This window comes from Sorex araneus, chromosome 7 (genome assembly GCF_027595985.1).
Source record: "Sorex araneus isolate mSorAra2 chromosome 7, mSorAra2.pri, whole genome shotgun sequence".
NCBI lineage: Eukaryota > Metazoa > Chordata > Mammalia > Eulipotyphla > Soricidae > Sorex > Sorex araneus.
This window is the reverse complement of record NC_073308.1, coordinates 60,789,575-60,809,811: the sequence shown is the minus strand read 5'-3', so window position 1 is coordinate 60,809,811 and position 20,237 is coordinate 60,789,575. Positions and strand designations below refer to the sequence as shown.

The 20,237-nt window shown below is 40.7% G+C and overlaps 1 protein-coding gene across 4 annotated transcripts in view; it reads right to left on the bottom strand.

Moving 5' to 3' along the window:
• SH3D19 (SH3 domain containing 19) overlaps window positions 1-20,237 on the bottom strand; it is a 199,949-nt gene that overhangs the window by 26,626 nt on the left and 153,086 nt on the right. For all 4 annotated transcript variants that reach the window (XM_055144849.1, XM_055144850.1, XM_055144851.1 and 1 more), the window contains 3 exons: window positions 11,002-11,063; window positions 9,716-9,980; window positions 6,034-6,099 (listed from right to left, as the gene is read on the bottom strand). In XM_055144849.1, the coding sequence (XP_055000824.1) occupies window positions 6,034-6,099; window positions 9,716-9,980; window positions 11,002-11,063 (393 nt within the window). The remainder of the gene's footprint in view (window positions 1-6,033; window positions 6,100-9,715; window positions 9,981-11,001; window positions 11,064-20,237) is intronic.

Sequence of the window (20,237 nt, the reverse complement as noted above, 5' to 3'; positions counted from 1 at the left end):
GGTTTATTGTTCATCCTCAGACCAATTATTTTTTCCTTATTATAATCCTCTTGACACAATTAAGAGTACAAGTTGCACACCATACAGTTGAGTCAAACAATGGAATCATTACCATTAAGAAGATATGTGTCCTTGCCAAGGAAGGGCCGAAATAACTATGAATTCAAGCATCCCCATCCCAACAACTTTTAAACTGTAAGAAAAAAAATTTAAACAGGAAATTCTCTGGTGCTGTAACATTTGAGTTTTGTTTTTGACTTAAGAGAAAAGAAACAGTGACAAAGCAGTCAGAAGACGGTCTAGTATTAAGGTTTAGGGTTTTCTGACCTTTGTGGGCGAACAGACTTACAAAGGCAAATTCATTTACTGTAATAATAGTAATCTTTCCAAATCCCTTTCTCCCTGTATTTTCCCTGTGAGAGTGCCAATATTGTGAGTAGAAAGGGAGTCCCATTAAGGAAAAATAAAGTGAGTTGAAGCTTTGATTTGTGTTACCTAAAGGGAAGTTAGGAGTGAGCAGTCAAATTCCTGCTCACTCCGATGGTGTTGCTTGCAGGCACCCACACAGTCTCCTATTTTCCCTATGTAATCATATTCCCAAAGACGATTTACTGTAAATCACATTCTCCCCAAGACATGCCAGAACTTCAGTGCCTTTCAGTTGCAATAAAAATTACTGAAAAAACACAAACACAAAAATTTCATGGGGTAGCTTTTACCCTCAATTATGATCAGGACTAAACCTTAAAAATAGAGTATTAAGGAGCTGGAGAGAAGGATCAACGGGTAGGGTGCTTGCCTTACACCTTACACGCAACAACCCACAATGAATTCCCAGCACCACAAATGGTCTCTGGAGCTCTGCTGGGAGTGACCCCTGAACACAGAGCCAGGAGTAAGCCCTGAGCACAGTCAGGGCTCCCAGGGTGTGGCCCTCAAATCAAAAACTTTTGTCTTATCTTCACTGAAACGGAAAAAGGAGAGAGCTCTGCAATGTGCAGTATGCGCTCTTGCTGCTCATAATGAAAAGAGCTAATGACTTCCACAGACGTGTAATTCACAAAAAGGAAAATCCATTTCACTTATTACCACTTAAATGAATGCTTTCTCTAATTTGAAAGCCAATGTTACCACCCATGCCTGGCCCGGATTTTCTATTTAATCTGAATGGTTTATTTAACAGCAATTCCAAGTAAATTAGCAAAGAACATTCAATATTCCCTATCCGTTGAGCCAACTGTCTAGATTGGCTAGTGTTAAGGACTGAACTTTACTAATTAATAAGCACTGATTATTTTTATTTTTATTCAAATTTTTTTTCTGTGCCTGGGATTAAACCAAGAGTTCTACAGGTGAAGCTTGCAATAATCCTTAGCACCTTTACTGTGATCTCTTCTGAATCTAATTTGATCTTTCCACCAAAATGCACCTTCAGAGGCATGTTGCATTATCTCAGGTTAGGTTAACTGGAATGCCAGTGTAGTTCAAGATAGCGGTGGCTAATGTCAGCTCACTGTACTAGCCCACCAAATAACACGGACATTTCCTTAGAGACTTAGTGCTTCTTCATAAAGTAATGATCAGTATGGAAACTTCAGGCAATGTAGTAAAGAATTAGAAGATGTTTTTAGTCTGGAGGGACTTAAAATTTATTTACACAGTTTATTTCTATATACAAAGGTGTCATTTCCTCTTGGGGGGGGGCGGGGAAGAATAAGAATTCACTAAATTATGTTAGACTAGATGGCTATCCACTAAGGGAAAAAAACGAAATAAGGAGAATTGGCCAGCTATCTCAGAACGACCTAAGGGAGGGTAGAAGAGATGACTTCACAACTTGGCCTCTCAATCAGTTTCCTGTCTCTGCTGTCAGGAAGCTCTCAACCTGGCCCGGAAGATAGAGGACAGAGAAACAGCCAAAACGATTGGCCACAAGAGGTCAGCACAAATCAGATCACACTATTAGGAAACCTACTACAGTTCAAAGCTCTTTCTAATAAGACTATAATTGCCAATAGAAATGAGTAATAAGAATAGCTAATATTCTTTGTGCACTATGCATTACTCACTATAAGATATATGCGATAATTAGCTCATTTAATTTTTAAAGTGTTTTTGAGACAGAATTCACAAATCATAAAATTCAACCACTTAAGGTGGTTTTTGTATAGTTACAGAATTGTGCAAATATCACCACAACCTCAGTTTATATCACCCCCAAAAGAAACCCCCTAACCCACTCACCCTCCCAGTCTAAGTCAACACTAACTTCAGACTTCTCTGTGCTGGAATTTTAAATAAATGGAATTATATATTAAACCAATTCTAGAAATAAATATGTGTGGAATTACTGTATCCATTTCATACATCTACAAAAGGGCTGGAGTGATAGCACAGCGGGTAGGGCATTTGCCTTGCATGTGGCTGACCCGGGTTCGACTCCTCCGTCCCTCTCAGAGAGCCCAGTAAGCTACCGAGAGTATCCCATCCACAAGTCAGAGCCTGGCAAGCTACCCGTGGTGTATTCAATATGCCAAAAACAGTAACAAGTCTCACAATGGAGACGTTACTGGTGCCCGCTCGAGCAAATCAATGAACAACGGGATGACAGGCTATAGTGCTACAAAAGGCAACAGGGGTTCAGGAGATAACTCAAAGGCTGGAGTACACGCCTGACATGTTTGATCTATGGTTTAGCCTCCAACACCACTGGACACTATCCAGGCACCACAGTCACCCCAAGTATCACTTGAGAGTGGTCCTGAAACCCCCAGAGTACTTCTCAGAAGGGTAACCACACACAAAAAAGTTAAATCCCCAAAGCAACGAAAGGAAATAAAAATCTAGCTTCCTAAAACCCAATCTATGGTCTCAACTGGGTAATAATCTCTTAATTTCCCAAGGTGACAGACTCAAACAAAACTGATAAGACTCAATATTTTCTGAGTGAAGTAGCTGAAAATATAACATTTTTTTTTAGAACTTTTATCTTTAAAATTAAGCTTTAAAATAAGCAAGTTTTCTTTTCTAAAAAATGTAATGCTTTACCAGAAACCTCGAAGTAGGAAGGAGTCTTTATTTCACATCATCAGAGCTAGGTGTTTGGAGATCAACAATCTGCACCTCTATGGTAAACAGTGAGTTATCTACTATTTATTTTAAATTTTTTTTAATTGATTCACCATGTGGAAAGTTACAAAGCTTTCAGGTTTAAGTTTCAGTTATACAATGCTCGAACACCCATCCCTTCACCAGTGCACATATTCCACCACCAAGAATCACAGTATATCTTCCCCCAGCTCCCCACCCCCCACCCCGCCTGTGTAGCTGATAAATTTTTTACTTTCTCTTTACTTTGATTACATTCAATATTTCAACAAAAAACTCACTATGTATTATGTACTATTTAAAGTAAAAAGTACTTTAGATAGTCAAAAAAGAGCAACTTATGGTAGCCTGCCTCATGAGCTAGGGGAGAAGGCAGTTGAAATAGAAACGGGAACACTCAGTAATGATGGTTGAAGGGATTGTTTGGGATGGGAGATGTATGCTGAAAGTAGATAAAGGACCAAACTTGACAGCCTCTCAGTATCTGTATTGCAAACCATAATGCCCAAACATAGAGAGAGAGTCTGGGGGAAATTGTCTGCCACAGAGGAAGGGGAAGGGGTGAGATTGAGCGGGGATACTGAGGACATTGGTGGTGGAAAATGTGCACTGGTGGAGGGGTGGGTGTTTGATCATTGTATGACAGAAACTCAAACATGAAAGCTTTGTAACTGTATCTCATGGTGATTCAATTAAAAAAAATAACCAATAAAAAAAAGAGCAACTTATATATATATATGTATATATATTTATATATATGTATATATTTAGTTTCTATTTTTCAATCAAGAAAAGGTTTTTTGGCAGTATAATTTTCACTGTTACCATTCAGAATGTTCTGAGGAGGAAAGGCTGTTAATAGATACAAAGATAAAATGAGTAATAGAATAACTTTTCCCCCACATAGAATACAATCAGAATTTTGTCTTTCAGCTACAACTGGGTTAATGCAGATCTTCTTTGCTTTCCAAAATATAACTTTTAAGCTTTTTTGGTTTGTTTTGTTTTTGAACCACACCCAGCGGTGTTTAGCTGGCTGGAGCGATAGCACAGCGGTAGGGTGTTCGCCTTTCACGCGGCTGACCTGTGTTCGATTCCTTCGCCCCTCTCGGAGAGGCCGGCAAGCTACCGAGAGTATCGCGCCCGAACGGCAGAGCCTGGCAAGCTACCTGTGGCGTACTGGATATGCCAAAAACAGTAACAATAAGTCTCACAATGAGAGACGTTACTGGTGCCCGCTCGAACAAATCGATGAGCAACAGAATGACAGTGACAGTGACAGTGACCCAGCAGTGTTTAGGGCTTACTCCTGACTGCACTCAGGGGATAATATAGGGTATTGGGGATCGAACCTGGGTCAGCTGCATGCATGGTAAATGCCCTACTTGGTGTACTATTGCTCCGGCCCCACAAATTCTTAGTTTCTTAATAAATTACAAAAGATAAACAGCCTTGTGAAAATAAAGGTCTAAATTAAGAACAGTTGTATGTCCGACAAACCAAAGGCTTTACTTGAGTTAAATGATGGATGTTACTTTTTCTATTTGCCACGTTAACTATCAGAGAGTGAAAATTTAGGTAATTTAAGAAGGTACTTTAAGAATATACTTCTAAATTGTTCTACAACATTCTTCTCGCTGATGACCTACAATAGCCACTGTATTCTGTCTTTCTCCACAAGTGACTCAAGCTAAATTGTGACATCAGGTTGTGGGATATTTAATTTCATTATTTGATGAGCTAAGATCAGAAAAATAATACTCTAAGCTTAAATCCTTAAGGGAGCAGCTTTTTAAATTTCAGACGTAGCAGTTATAGGGCTCCCTTTGACATAATTACCTATTCTGCTGGGATACTAATCTCTGGCAGTGTGATAAACATGTTTACATTATTCAAAAAATAAACAGTTCTCAGAGTTGAAAATTAATGGCTGAGTGCTCTGGTTTGCTCTAAATCATCACGATATGAAGAAGTAAGAACACATGGTAGTCACTTGTGTAGCAAAGTGATTAATATGGCAGTAGTAACTTTTGAAAGTAATTTATTCTTTTCATTTTTTTCTTTTTGGGTCACACCTGGCAATGCACAGGGGTTACTTCTGGCTCTGCACTCAGGAATTACTCCTGGCGGTGCTCAGGGGACCATATGGGATGCTGGGAATCGAACCAGTATCAGCTGTGTGCAAGGCAAACGCCTTAACCGCTGTGCTGTCACTCCAGCCCAAAAAACTTATTCTTAAAATGGAATAAATGCTACTATAATTTTTATTTTCATCAAAACAAATGCTAATAAAAATATATGAATAAGATATAATCAAAATATCTTTATATAAAGTGGACTTTATGTATATAATGAGGGTTGTACAACATGAATTCTTTCCATTTGGTCTGCTTCAAAGACATTCACCAAGTAAGGTGATAGTCCTAATCCGAGTCTGCTAAATTTAGTCAGCATCTCTCCCTTTCAGCATTCCAAATAATTATTTCCTGCAAGTTTCAGCATCACAAGAATATCCCCCTGGAAAGTTTAATACCACTGTCTGAAGCAAATATTGTTTAATAAAATATTATTACTTTTCCCCACATTTTAATCTTTGGAGCCTAAAGCACTTAATAATGTATGAAGCAGTTTTTACTACTTTTGAGGCCAGTGTTTTTATTCATTTTTTAATTATTTTTTTTTGCTTTTTTGGGTCACACCCGGCAATGCTCAGGGATTACTAATAGCTTTGCACTCAGGAATTACTCCTGGTGGTGCTCAGGAGTAATGAGCATATGAGCAGGAGTAATGAGCATATGAGGTGCTGGGAATTGAACCTGGGTTGGCCGTGGGCAAGGCAAATGCCCTACCCACTGTGCTATCTCTCTAGCCCCCCAGTGTTTTTATTTTTAAAGCATTAGTTTGTAAAGAAAGAGCTTGGTTTACCTTACAAGAGACTTCTCCAGAGTTTTGTGAGACGTCTTCATTGGCAATCCCACGAGGCACAGAGAGCTTAAACATAAAAGCAATGAAAGAATCATTCACAATCATAGAGCCTCCTCATAAATTGCTGACCATACGGGAGTTGGCATTCATGTTTAAAAATTTTGTTTTTAGGTGTGGGGCACATCTGGCAGTGTTCGGGGCTTACTCCTGGTTTATTCCTTACTTAGTCCAAATAGGTGCTAGCTATGTGCACAATAAGTGTCTTGTATGTATTATTCCTCTGGCCAGGTCTGCCATTGATTGCTTATGGATATAAAGCGTTCTTGCTGGTGTGGAGTTGTGACTACAGGACCATGAAGTCATATTTTGGCTGTCATCTTTAACCGCCTCAACCAGGAAGTTCTATTCTATAGACCAGGGTCACCCTATCTGGGTGACCTCACAGCCTGTCACGGCATGTCTAATGCACGGTGCTCAGTGGCTACCTCCTGAGGCCAAGGGGAGACTTGGTCCTCCTCTGCAGAGCCTGGCTGGCAGCTTTGCCTTGAATCTCGTCTTCTGCCAGAGTCTCTGATACTGAGTGTCTGCTTAAATCCAACTCACTGCCTGTCCCAGCCACTCAGCTCAGTCTATTCTTAGAAAGGCTTTGACCTTTAACTTTTCTCCCTACCAGGACCGTTCCCTGCTTTGACAAAGGTTGGCTGCTGAATGAGCCTCATGATATAAAACTTCTACCTTGGAATGTGATTACACAAGGAAATAATTTCCAACAAGGAAAGGGAAGACTGTGTGGTCCATCCATAACTCAGGAGCCAAGATGTAGAGTACAAAGGCGGTGGCCATTTCAGTCTGGGTTGGGTAGTGCCACCTACCCCTACCAGCATCTCTGTAAAGTCTTAGTTCCCCCAACATACCCATATTCCTGGCTAGCAATTTAAGGGTAGGTTAGCCATAAGGTAATTTACAAAATTATTTCATGATGTGACATACCACACTGATACATCATTTTCAATCTACCTGTTAGTTTTTCTTTTCTAGTTTTTTGGGGGGTGAGGGGGTAGGGGGGCAGTAGGGTACATCCAGTGGTACTCAGGGCCCACTCCTGGCTCTACACTCAGGAATCACTCCTGGTGAGCTCGGGGGACCATATGTAGTGCTTCAGATCGAACTGGGGTCAGTCACGTGCAAGGCAAGCAACAAACCTGCTGCACCATCACCCTGTATCCATTTTTTCAAATGCTCTACTGACATACAGCTCTGGATAAAACTGGCTCCATCTAAATAAGGCTCTTAACATGGAATGGTCAAAGCAGGTAGAGACTTAGCAACTATAACACTATCTTTAAAGAAGACATAATGATTAAGAACATGGTTCAGATTCAATGGTTCTGTGTTCAAAATTTAGCTCCACCATTAATTCATTTTGTAAGCCTGAATCAATTATTTAATTTCTTCCTCTGACTCTCTCCATTTTTTTTTTTTTTTTTGGCCACACCTGTCTGTGCTCAGGGCTTACTCCTAGTTCTATGCTCAGGGACCACTCCTGGAAGAGCTTGGGACACCATATGTGGTGCTAGGGGTTGAACCCTGGGTGGCCGCATGAAGGTGGGTGCCTTACCTGTTGTACTATCTCTACGCCCCCTTAACTGATCTTTTCCTCTTCATCTGCAGAGCATAGGTAGTACTAGCATCTACCTCACAGGGTTGATGTGAAGTATAAATTACTTGGGCTGGAGTGATAGCACAGCGGTTGGGCGTTCACCTTTCTTTTTTTTCTTTCCTTTTTTTTTTTTTTTTTTTGCTTTTTGGATCACACCTGGCAATGCACAGGGGTTACTCCTGGCTCTGCACTCAGGAATTACTCCTGGCGGTGCTCAGGGGACCATATGGGATGCTGGGAATCGAACTCGGGTTGGCCGTGTGCAAGGCAAACGCCCTACCCGATGTGCTATTGCTCCAGGCCCGGGCGTTTGCCTTTCACTCGGCCAACCCCTGTTCGATTCCTCCGCCCCTCTTGGAGAGCCCGGCAAGCTAACGAGAGTATGGAGCCCGTGAGGCAGAGCCTGGCAAGCTACCCGTGCGTATTGGATATGCCAAAAACAGTAACAATAAGTCTCTCAATGAGAGACGTTACTGGTGTCTGCTTGAGCAAATCGATGAGCAACGGGATGACAGTGACAGTGACAACATGTATAAAAGATTTTAAACAATGTTGGATCACAAGAAGTATTCATATTAGCAACTATTTTTATTATTCAAAGTAATCTGTTACAAATAATAATCCTTAGTCTTAGCAATGAAATGAATTGGGATCATAGGTAAGTACAGGAGGTAAGATGCTTGTCTTGCATACTACCCAACGAAGTTAGATCCCCAGCACCAAGTAGCACCCCCTCAAGCAAAACCTCAAGGGGTCACATCTGAACAGAGCCAAGAATATACTGAGTACCACTGGATACTTTTGGTGTGACCCAAACTCAAAAAATAAGATATCATCAATCAAAAAAACATGAAGACATGGAAATATATTAGTCTATTATACATCTCTTAGGATGGTTTAAAAATTCAAATAGCTTTAAATGACAATAATGATGGAAATGTACAGTATAAGACTATCGATTGCTTTTTAAAATATCTGCTATCACTTAATTGTTTAAAAGTACAAATAGTCCTCCTCTCATCATTTTCGATTTAAAATTTTATTAGATTAACCTGACCAAAGAGTCTATATAACTGTTTCCACATGAAGGAAATGGAGACAGAGGTTCAAGGTGACAGTATGAGATTGAAAAGAACAAAATTAATATCTTAGTTAACTTATTTATGATAACTTCTAACTGGTATCTATCAAATGGATCAGGATCATTAGGTTTTACAGAAAGAAAAAAATCCATCCTAATAAGAATTCATTTTTCTATTTTAGTCTGTAGGTGGGCTGGAGCGACAGCACAGCGGGTAGGTCGTTTGCCTTGCACTTAGCTGACCCGGGTTCAATTCCTCTGTCCCTCTTGGAGAGCCCAGCAAGCTACCGAGAGTATCCCGCCTGCACAGCAGAGCCTGGCAAGCTACTTGTGGCGTATCTGATATGCCAAAAACAGTAACAACAAGTCTTACAATGGAGACGTTACTGGTGCCCGCTCGAGCAAATTGATGAGCAACGGGATGACAATGACAGTGACAGTGACAGTCTGTAGGTAAGATAATTATGAGACATAAACCATAAAGTCTGACCTTTATTTCCATCAGTAGAGTCTATACTTTTGGATTACATGGGTCATTTTTTTTTTAACTTTCATTTGGTCAAACCAGACAGTAGGGTACAATTCCTGTCTGCCTTGCTTCTTTTTCTTGTATTTCTCCTAATAATGAAAACTGCTTTAAAGATCTGCGTTTTCTCATGCTCTCATCTAAAGCACTCCTCTCTTAGGGTTCCAGGGCAAATCCACATTTGTCTCACTGTCTTTTTCTAAGGAATAAGAGATTCTATAAATGCTGAAGACAAATCTATTACCACAATAATTTATTTATTTTTGGCAACACCTGGCAGTGCTCAAGGGCTATTATTTTCACTGCGCTCAATCCTAGAGGTGCTAGGGGACAATTTGTGTGGTAGAACAAACATGTGCTCGTGCGCACACACACACACACACACACACGCACGCACACACAGAGCTATATTTACCATGTATTTTCTGTAGAGAGGGTGTCCTGGTTTTGGGCGAGGGGGTAGCACCGGATCTTGAATTTTAAAGACTTGGCTTTTGGTTTTTGTGAGTCCAGATGCCAAGTTACTTTGTTTGTTCTGAAGATCCATATCAGAAGAGGACCGATTGAAAGGCAGTTTTTTTGCTGATGTTCTGCTTGCAGAAAGTTTGGGAGGAGGTGGTCTCTCAGGAGGCCCCTTGGCCGAAGGCTGTCGAGCTGGTACAACTTTTCCATTTACAGGTCTGAAAGTCAATGTAGTCTGTCAGTGTTTCATATTAAGATTCTGTTTTGTCTTTTCTTACACACACACACACACACACACACACACGTGCTTTCTATTCATAGAATACAATTTACTGAGACATGCAGGCATGCTATTTTTGTGGAAATGACTGCAGTGTCAAACACTATTTTATTAGAGGAAATGCCATGATGTTTCAGCTTCTTCTAATCTGGCACCTGAGATTCATTAGTTCAAGACAAACAAGCATTGACTATCATGAGTTCTCGAAGGCCCTGCTGTCCCTTAAACACACCACGACTATTTCAAGACGCCAAGCACTTTTGCCAAAGCCTGATTCGAAGATGTCGGGTGATGTGATTTTATACATGATTAGAAAAAAGAATTGGTGTTTTGATAACTTCCCTAATATTCATGTTATAAGAATTATTAAAAATCCAATTTTGATTAATATAAGAAAATCTGGTTCTGAAAATGAGATAAGATAACTATTACTTTGAAAGCTTTCATTAATTCCCATGATAAAAATAATTTCCAATATAGTAATGTCTTCCGATAGCATCACAGATTTTTGTTTAAATACTCTTTGTGAAACTCTGGAGAACAGATTTCCTTGGAGCTATGAAGACTTTGTGGAAATGACAAAAATCAAGCATATTTCTTATATGAAAGAGAGGGAGCAGGAAGAGAGGAGCAGATGGAAAGAGAGGGAAAGAGGAAAAGAAAGGGAGAGAGGAGAGAGGAAGTAGGGAAGAGGGAGACAGGGAGAGGGTGAAGCAGAGATGGAGAGAGGGAGCGGCAGGAGGAGGGAGAGGGAGAGAGAGGGAGCAGAATAGGGAGCGAGAACAGAATTTCTACAACATGCGTTGAGTAACAGACTAGAGACTAGTGGCTTGGGTGAAAATATAACTCTACAAGAAGACCGAAAGTCAACAATGCTGAGCTTCGAAGACTAAAAGAAGGAGTTCAGTCTCCAGGTCATTAGTTTTGTTCTAACTTAATTTAAGTTTTCCCACACTTACCTTGGTGGCAAACTCGGGGGTCCTCGATGAGAACCTCCTATTTGACTAGCAAGACTGGATTCCTACAAATAACAGAAAATGCTTTTTTAGTTAAGGTTTTCAGGAGTTCTCAATTTGAGGGATAAATCTGTAAGTGAACATGTAAAATTTATATGGGCTTTTTATTCTGATTACTGTGCAACATTCCTATGGAAACTGCCCGTGTTATGGAACCCCAGGAAGAGCTCAGATGCTAATATTAGCTGTCCAGCAAAGGGTAAGGCTGAAAGTTCAATCCCTGGTGCCCCTGCATATGCAAAGTGTTCTGTTGTCTGTAATTCCTGGTACCACAAGTGTCTCTGGCTGGGCCACAGCCATTGTGTGAGAGCCAAAAAGTTCAGAGACTGTGGCCCCGAAGTGTAACCCTGGTGAGCACCACAACTACATGAGTGTGACCACACTCAAAGAAACATTAGCAAGGCTGGAGAGATAGTGGTAGCTGACCTGGGTGTGATTCCTGGCATCCCATATGGTCCCCTGAGCCCACCAGGAGTGATTCTGAGTGCAGAGCCAGGAATGAACCCTGAGCACTGCCTGGTGTGGATCCAAAACAAAGAGAAAGAAAGAAAGAAAGAAAGAAAGAAAGAAAGAAAGAAAGAAAGAAAGAAAGAAAGAAAGAAAGAAAGAAAGAAAGAAAGAAAGAAAGAAAGAAAGAAAGAAAGAAGGAAAGAAGGAAAGAAAGAAAGAAAGAAAGAAAGAAAGAAAGAAAGAAAGAAAGAAAGAAAGAAAGAAAGAAAGAAAGAGAGAGAGAGAAAGAAGAGAGAAAGAGAGAAAGAAAGAAAGAAAGAGAGAGAGAGAGAAAGAAGAGAGAGAGAAAGAAAGAAAGGAAGGAAAAAAGAAAGAAAGAAAGAGAGAGAGAAAGAAAGAAAGAGAAAGAGAGAAAGAAAGAGAGAAAGAAGAGAGGAAGAAAGGAAAAGAAAAGAAAGGAAGAAAGGGAGGAATAAAGGAAGGAAGGAAGGAAGAAAGAAAGAAAGAAAGAAAGAAAGAAAGAAAGAAAGAAAGAAAGAAAGAAAGAAAGAGAGAAAGAAAGGAAGAAAGGAAGAAAGAAAGAGAAAGAAAGAAAAAGAGGAAGAAAGGAAGAGAAAAGAAAGGGAGGAAGAAAGAAAGAAAGAAAGAAAGAAAGAAAGAAAGAAAGAAAGAAAGAAAGAAAGAAAGAGAAAGGAAGAAAGAAAGAGAAAGAAAGAAAAAGAGGAAGAAAGGAAGAGAAAAGAAAGAAAGGGAGGAAGGAAGAAAGAAAGAAAGAAAGAAAGAAAGAAAGAAAGAAAGAAAGAAAGAAAGAAAGAAAGAAAGAAAGAAAGAAAGAAAGAGAGAGAGAAAAAGCATAACTAGCATGGCACACCGAGGCTGAGTGTGGTTTAAGCTCTGCAACCTGTGTACACTCCCCCCAGCAGACATGGTAACTAAATGCGTGGATGCCACAGCCAGACATGTGCACAAACCCCAGTCATTGTAACAGCATAGGAAAGGGAGGGGAGGAAGTAAAGAAACAAATAGTCTATGTCCTGATACAAGTGAAAACAGGGCTGGCCTGCCCAGTCAACCGCAGGTTGTCTGTGTGATTCTGCACCAGCGGATTCTTGAGAAATTAAAGATGACGTTTAAATCATCCTCACACGGCACGGACTGCACAGAGGATATGCACTGCTCCTACGTTTAGACATTTAGGTGACTTGGTGAGTAGTTTGTTTTGCTTGCAACAGTGAGATCTATTATCATTGGATGGTTTGTACATCATGCAATGGGTTCTGAATCAGAAGGAAGTGTGAACATGAAAAATGGATAAGGGATGACTTGAAAGGAAAGCAAGAAAGCAGAGAGCTTATACTACCCCAGCAGAAGAATGGAATGCACTTAGAACATTTTGTAGAAAAGAGTAAAGGGGGAATAATGTTAAAAATAAGATTGGTAGGGGTGGAATTATTTAGCCTAATAGACGGGAGAAATGAGGTATGAAGCTCAACAGGAAGACAGATAAGAAAGACAGACGTCTCTAAGCCAAAGGATTCAAACTATTGAACTAAGTTGCTGCTGTGAACACGCTGTAGTCCAAGGGTTAGGATATGAGTATAATACATGGAAAATACTTATGATCTTCTCTTGAATGAGAAGTTAAAGGACATCAAAGCCAAAACTATCATTTTTTAAAGGTAAATGTCCTCACTAAATTCTTCAGATTGAGTCATTTTTCCAACTTTCCTATACTGACATTAAGAAGTATTTCTCCAAAACCTCTTAATAAGGAGAAATATAAATCCCTTAGAATTATATTTGCATTTTTTAAAATAGAAGTTTAACTACATCTTGGGAATCTTTGGGCTAAACTGGGCAGCATTCTTTCTTATTTTATAAACCAGTTAGAAGTTACTCCCAAGGCTTTTATTTAGATAGAATATTTACAGCTTTTCCTTAAATACCAAATGATTAATCACCAGAACTACTATCATTTAAATGTTTCAATGTCTTAAAATCTCATTTTTAAAAACAAATTAAGCTTGCCCTTAAAACTCAGTTTCACTAATGAGTTCAGTTAATGTAGTGAAGCAAGTCATCAGCTCATAAACCCTGCAATATTTCAGAACATAATCCATGCCTTATAAATATGCAGCTGACTAGATTCCTCCTAACAAAAACTGCTATAACAATCAAAAAGCTTATTTCTTGGGTCAGGGAGATAGTATAGGGGTTAAGGCACTTGGCTTATATACTGTCAGTCCTGGTTTAATTCCCAGTACTGCTTACGGTCCCTGAGCAGCACCAGGAGTGACCCCTGAGCTCTGTCCTGGTGTGACCCCAAAATCAACCCCCTCCAAAACAAAACTTTTTTTTTTGGAGGGTAGTGAGCACTTTTATTTTGGTGAAGGTTACGTAGTTTTACCCATCAAAAGCATAAATGCTACTACTATTATACCATGTTGCCTAAATCCTAATTTTTTTTAATTAGTGAATCACTGAGTTACCGTTACAAACTTATGAACTTTCATGTTTGCATTTTATATCCCTCCACCAGTGCCCAGTCACCTCCACCAATGTTCCCAGTATCCCTCCCACCCTCCCACCCCACCTCTGTTGCAGGGCATTCCCTTTTGTTCTATCTCTCCTATTGGGTGACCAAAACAAAACTTTTATATTTAAATTAATTTTTAAAAAGAGTTTGTGTCACACTAAGCGGAGCTCAGGACTGGAACTATCAGAAATCACTCCTGCTGGGGCTCAGGGGATCATATGTGGTGCTGAGGACTGAACCTGAGTCAGCTGCATGCAAGGCAAGCAGTCTACCCACTATCACTCTGCCCCCAAAAACAAAATATTTCCATGACCACCTTTGAAATTAAAACAATCAAACCGAACAAAATATCCTAGCAGATGGGTAGGAACTCTTGCTTTTCTCAGAATTATGGTTGTTATATACTTTTATAATTAAGAGCTAAATTTAAAAAAATATAAAGGTATAAATGTGACATGGAAGGTTAAAGAGGATATACTATAATAAATATATGCCATATAATCCTAGTGTTAAATCAAACTCCAGCAGTAGTTTCCTCTGGGTGATTCAACTTTGGGGGGGGGGGATCCTAAGTATCATTTTAATTTCTTGATTTTCTAAACTGAGTGTGTGTGTGTGTGTGTGTGTGTGTGTGTGTGTGTGTGTGTGTGTGTGTGTGTGTGTGTGTGTAGTTAGGGTCTCCCAAGCACTGCTCAGGAAGCCTGAGGCCCCTCCCAGTCATTCTTGGCCAACAGGGCCTGCGTTTCAATGTGAGGGTATGAATGCAGTGCTGCTTAGGCTCTGCACTGCTTGGGATTACCTGGGCCACTCCAGCCTGATTCGGGGACCTGTAGTGCCAAGGACTGAACCAGGGTTGGCTGCATGCAAGGCAAGGCCTTAATCCCTGTACTATCTCTCTACTCCCCAAAATGAGCACATTTTATTTATCTATTTATTTACTGTGCTGCAACTGGCAGTACTCAGAGCTTATTCCTGGTTCTGCTCTCAGGGATGACTCCTGGTGGGCATGAGAGACCATAGGGGGCCAGGGTGGAAGCCAGGTCAGCCACATTCAAGGTTAATGCCCTGCTGTACTGTCACTCCAGCACCCAAACAAGCACACTGTAGACCAGAGAGTTGGAGAAGGAAAATGGCAGCATGCCCAACACCCACTAAGTCTCAGGAATATTCTGAAAGGCACTGCTGTATCTAGCACTTTTCAAATGCTGGTAAGAGGAAACTGGTTTGCTGCAGGAGTTTAGCATTTGTTCAGTTTCAGATTGGTGCACAGGCTCTGCCAAATTATTTGGGAAATTATTTTTTTACTTTTAAGCAGTGTCTGTGTGTGGGGGGGTGCGGGGTGGGGGGATTGTGCCACACACAGAAGTACTCAGGGTGACTGTTGGCAATAACTGGGGGACCTTCTGTGGTGTCAGGGATTTGAACCCGTGTTGGCCGGATGCAAAACAAGTGCCTGACCTCCTGTACTGTCTCTCCAGTCACTAGAAGATTACTGATTAGAGCTTTCTTCCTCTTCCGTATTCCACACCTGAATGTTTTTAGACATTTGCTTCATATGACTTTTCTCTATAAAATCTTTAAACTGTCTTTGCAGATGCTGTCTTTCTGGTTATGTGCTAGGGTAATTTTTTTTCTTTTTGGGTCACACCCAGCGATGCACAGGGGTTACTCCTGGCTCTGCACCCAGGAATTACTCCTGGCGGTGTTGGGAGACCACATGGGAAACTGGGAATTGAACCCAGGTTAGCTGCATGCAAGACAAACGCCCTACCCGCTGTGCTATTGCTCCAGGCCCAGTAAGATTTTTTATACTCAAAATTTTTTAAAAATTCCCCATTTTCCTCCTATATTTTCAAATGACATGTTTCTTCCAAGATCATTATGCTGTCAGTTGGAATCACTGGGCAACTTCTGAAGATATTTCTTCTCTTCTTTTTCTAAGAGCTGGTATTACGTCTGTCCAAAATTCATAATCAGCCTCAGCCCTCTTCCATGGACAGAATGTATTTTCTCTCAGTAGCCAGCTTCTGTGTTAGAGCTTTGACTATACAAATATGGCAGCATCTTTTAGCATTCCTGCAATGATTGGCAGCTTCCTTAAGGAAGGCACTTGGGGGCCACAAATTCCCATGGTGGGCAAAAAATGCACACAGCAACATTTGCTCCTATTAATGGAACGAGTCAAATATCTCATGTTCCACTCTCTGGAGTGTCCCATCACTTAAGTGTAGAAAACAAGATTTTACAACTACAGCCATTTTTTCCTGGGACAGAAAGTTCTTGGATACTCAAAGCTTATCCTCATGGGTTATTACATAGGTGAAATATTAATCATTCAGTAATTAAAATTCCTTTTCCTGTTTGCCACACTTGGCAGTGACGGTGATCAAACCAGGGTCAGGCTACAACTATATATGAGGTGATCACCTTAACCTTTGCATTACTTTTCTGGCTCAAGTAATTATAATTCCTAAACAAAAGGACTTTCTCAGGAACAGATTTCCCTATCTGGCTCTGGAAAGCTTTGTATATGACTTCAGTCAAGTCACTGAGCTTGTCTGTTTCTCATCCCTACTTTCTTCAGGCATTTATCACATACAACACAGATCTGTTGACTCCTTTCGTAAAAAGTATTTTCCTCATCTAGTTAATGTGAAGTGCAAGTACAATTATGAGTGTAGTACTTCTCCAGACAGTTTTAGTTTATTCTAACTTCCTTTCTTGCTCAGAAAAGCAAGACAATGTCCAAATTGCCTACGAACTGCTTAACATCTTATTATCTAGTATTTTAAGAGTTGGGCTGGATCAATAGCACAGCGGGTGGGACGTTTGCCTTGCATGTGGCCAACCTGGATTCGATTCCTCTGTCTCTCTCCGACTGCCCGGAAAGCTACTGAGAGTATCCCGCCTGCATGGCACAGCCTGGCAAGCTACCCGTAGCGTATTCAATATGCCAAAAACAGTAACAAGTCTCACAATGGAGACGTGACTGGTGCCCGCTCAAGCAAATTGATGAACAAAGGGACAGCGCTACATGATTTAAAAAGCCCATTACATAATTTAAGGAAGAACATGTATGCCTACTTATCCTCTCAATTTCTTCTTTTCTTTTATTTTTTTGGTTTTGGGGCTGGGATCAAACCCAGGTTTGCTGTGTGCAAGGTGAGTGCTTACCCACTGTACTACCACTAAGGCCCCTCAATTTCTTTTGTAGCTCTTTAGAGCAGAAGTCAATAACCTTTTCAAGTAACTTTCTCTAAGTGGAAATATGAGATTTTCCTATTCAACAATAGCAAGGTAGAGGCCCTATCTTTTCTTCTGTGATTTTTAAACCTGGTTTTATAAAAATTTATTAGCAAGTACTTTGAGAATGCAAGTGATGACTAAATTTTAATTTAGCCTTCAGAAAAATCTCATTAATGTAATATTGGCTAATTCAGTTTAATATCTCCTTCAGAAAAATTTCTCTTCACTAGATGATTAGATGGGTTTGCACATATATTAACCATAGTTAATGTACAATGTAAAACTACTTTAAAATTTGAAGCCAAAATTGGTTCAAAGACTTTAAGAACTGGCTTTTGAAATAAACCTTTAAAATAATCTATCATGAGTTTTTTTTTCTTTTTTCTTTTTTTATTTTTTTTTAACTTTTTATTAAATCACCATGTGGAAAGTTACAAAGTTCTCAGGTTTATATGTCAGTTATACAGTATTCAAACACCCATCCCTTCACCAGTGCCCATATTCCACCACCAAAAACCCCAGTATACCCCCCGCCCCCACCCCCTATCCCCTAATGTATAACTAATGAATTTCACTTCATTTTTTCTTTACCTTGATTACATTCCATAATTCAACACAAAACTCACTATAGTTGTTGGAGTTTCCACCCAAGAGAGACAGACCTATTACATTTGATAATTAGTTTTTCATTGCTGGAAATGAAGAGATATGTAGCCCCACTGCCACAAGTACATAACTCTCTCTCTCTCTTTTTTTCTTTTTCCTTTTCCCTTTTTTTTTTTTCTTTTTCCCCCTCATCCCCCTTCCCGAGCCTCATAGTATGGTGTATGCCATGCTGAGTCGGCCAGCATGGGGCTTTTGCTTAGTTCACAGTCCAGAGAGGTGGCTGCTACATTAATAACCTTCAATATTTCAATAAAAACTTACTGTTATTTTTTGGAGTTTCCCCCCCAAGTCAGACCTGTTCAAAAGGAACTGTTTCACATTGCTGACAATTATAAATGTTAAGTCGTGCGGACGAGATAGCGTCCATGCGGTTTTGGATTTCTGTATAAAGTCCAGGGAAAATTCTGCCAGAAATTACATAGCCCAGCTCACAGTCCCAGTGCATTGCTGTAAGAAGTCTCTGGAATCAAAGTCTTTAGGCGCAGAGGGTCCGATTCACGCTCAGGGGCTCCGGATTTATCTGGGCCGAGGGTGTGCCGGTTACGCCCCCTTCCCATGAGTTCCTGGGAGCCCCAAAAGTAAAAACCGAATACCTCTGGGTTTGGAGTCATAGAAGATGGCGTCTGCCACATGGGTGCCGCCAGCCCGCCGCTTTCCGTGCAGGAAGACAGGGTGGGGAGGAAAAAAATCCACCCCCTGGCAGTACAGAGTTGTAGCCCAGTTCGCAGTTCCAGTGCGGATCCAGCTATCGGATGCTGCGCTGGATGCCTGAATGTGTTAGATCTCTGGAATCAAAGTCTTTAGGCGCAGAGGGTCCCCATGAGTTTTTTTTAAAGTATGGGAAAACGTATTAATGTTAAAATAATAAAAGGGGCTGGAGCAATAGCACAGCGGGTAGGGCGTTTGCCTTGCACGCGGTCGACCCGAGTTCGATCCCCAGGATCCCATATGGTTCCCTGAGCATCGCCAGGGGTAATTCCTGAGTGCAGAGCCAGGAGTAACCCCTGTGCATCGCCGGGTGTGACCCAAAGAAAGAAAAAATAAATAAATAAAATAAAATAAAATAATAAAAAATCAGATGTTGATTCACCCACATGGCCATGCTCTACCAATTCATGAGTAAATCTCCAAGGAGACACAAACCAAGCAACTACAATTCGTGGAAACACTGGTTCACCCCTCGCTCCCCAACACCCGTACTAAGAACTTCAGGGTGTCCTCGGGATGGAAGCCTCACCCTGCAGAGGCTAGGCAGCCACACCCACAACCCGCCACTCTAGCCACACCAACAGCTCAACTCTACTGCCTCACTAAAACTCTGCAGTGACACAAAATAGTGAAAAATTTCAGATACTTTTGGTGTCCAGGCTGAGAACCCCAGAGTCTTTTCAACTCATTGGCCCAGACCAAGATCCTAAAGTTTCTGGACCACTGAATGCACATGTGGCTGCACAACATCTCCAAATTCATCAATACTGAAATTCTAGTAGGAACACAGCAAATTACATGGGAAAATAGCATGAAGGGCAACTAAACTCAACAAACAAAAACAATAACACCAGAGGCTCAATTAACAACAAGATACTTAGTAAATACTTTGGCCAGGACTTTAAGAACCCAGTGGTGAGATATAACAATTCTCACATATTTTCTTTTACTAAGTATTTTTGATAATTCCTGTAGTCATTTAGTTGCAATAATCAATATAAAATAAATTTCTGCATGCCTGCTATGGGGGTAGGCTTAGAGGGTGGTTTAGTAAATGTGGACAGGTCACTTTGGTGGAGGAATTGGTGTTAGTACATCAAAAGCCCACAAGCCCACAATAGCTGTATTATAACAACTCTGTAAGCCAGTGTTTAAATAAAGTTCTTTAAAATTATTTATTTATTTATTTTTTATGAATCACCGTGGGGTACAGTTACAGACTTAACAAACTTCCGTGCTTTCGTTTCAGTCATGCAATGATCGAGTACCCATCCCTTTACCAGTGCCCATTCTCCACCACCAATAATCCCGGTATCCCTCCCACCCCCCCCCCAACCCCCCACCCCATCCCAAGTCTGTGGCAGGGCATCCCTTTTTTGCTGTCTCTCCTTATGGGTGTTGTGGTTTGCAAGAGAGGTATTGAATTGCTATCATTAGGCCTGTAGTCTACTTTCAGCACCCATCTCCCTCTCGAGTGGGCCCTCCAAGCACCCCATACTTGGTGTTCCCTTCTCTATCTGAGCTGCCTTTTCCTCCCTGCATGTGAGGCCGCTTCCAAGCTGTGGAGCAATCC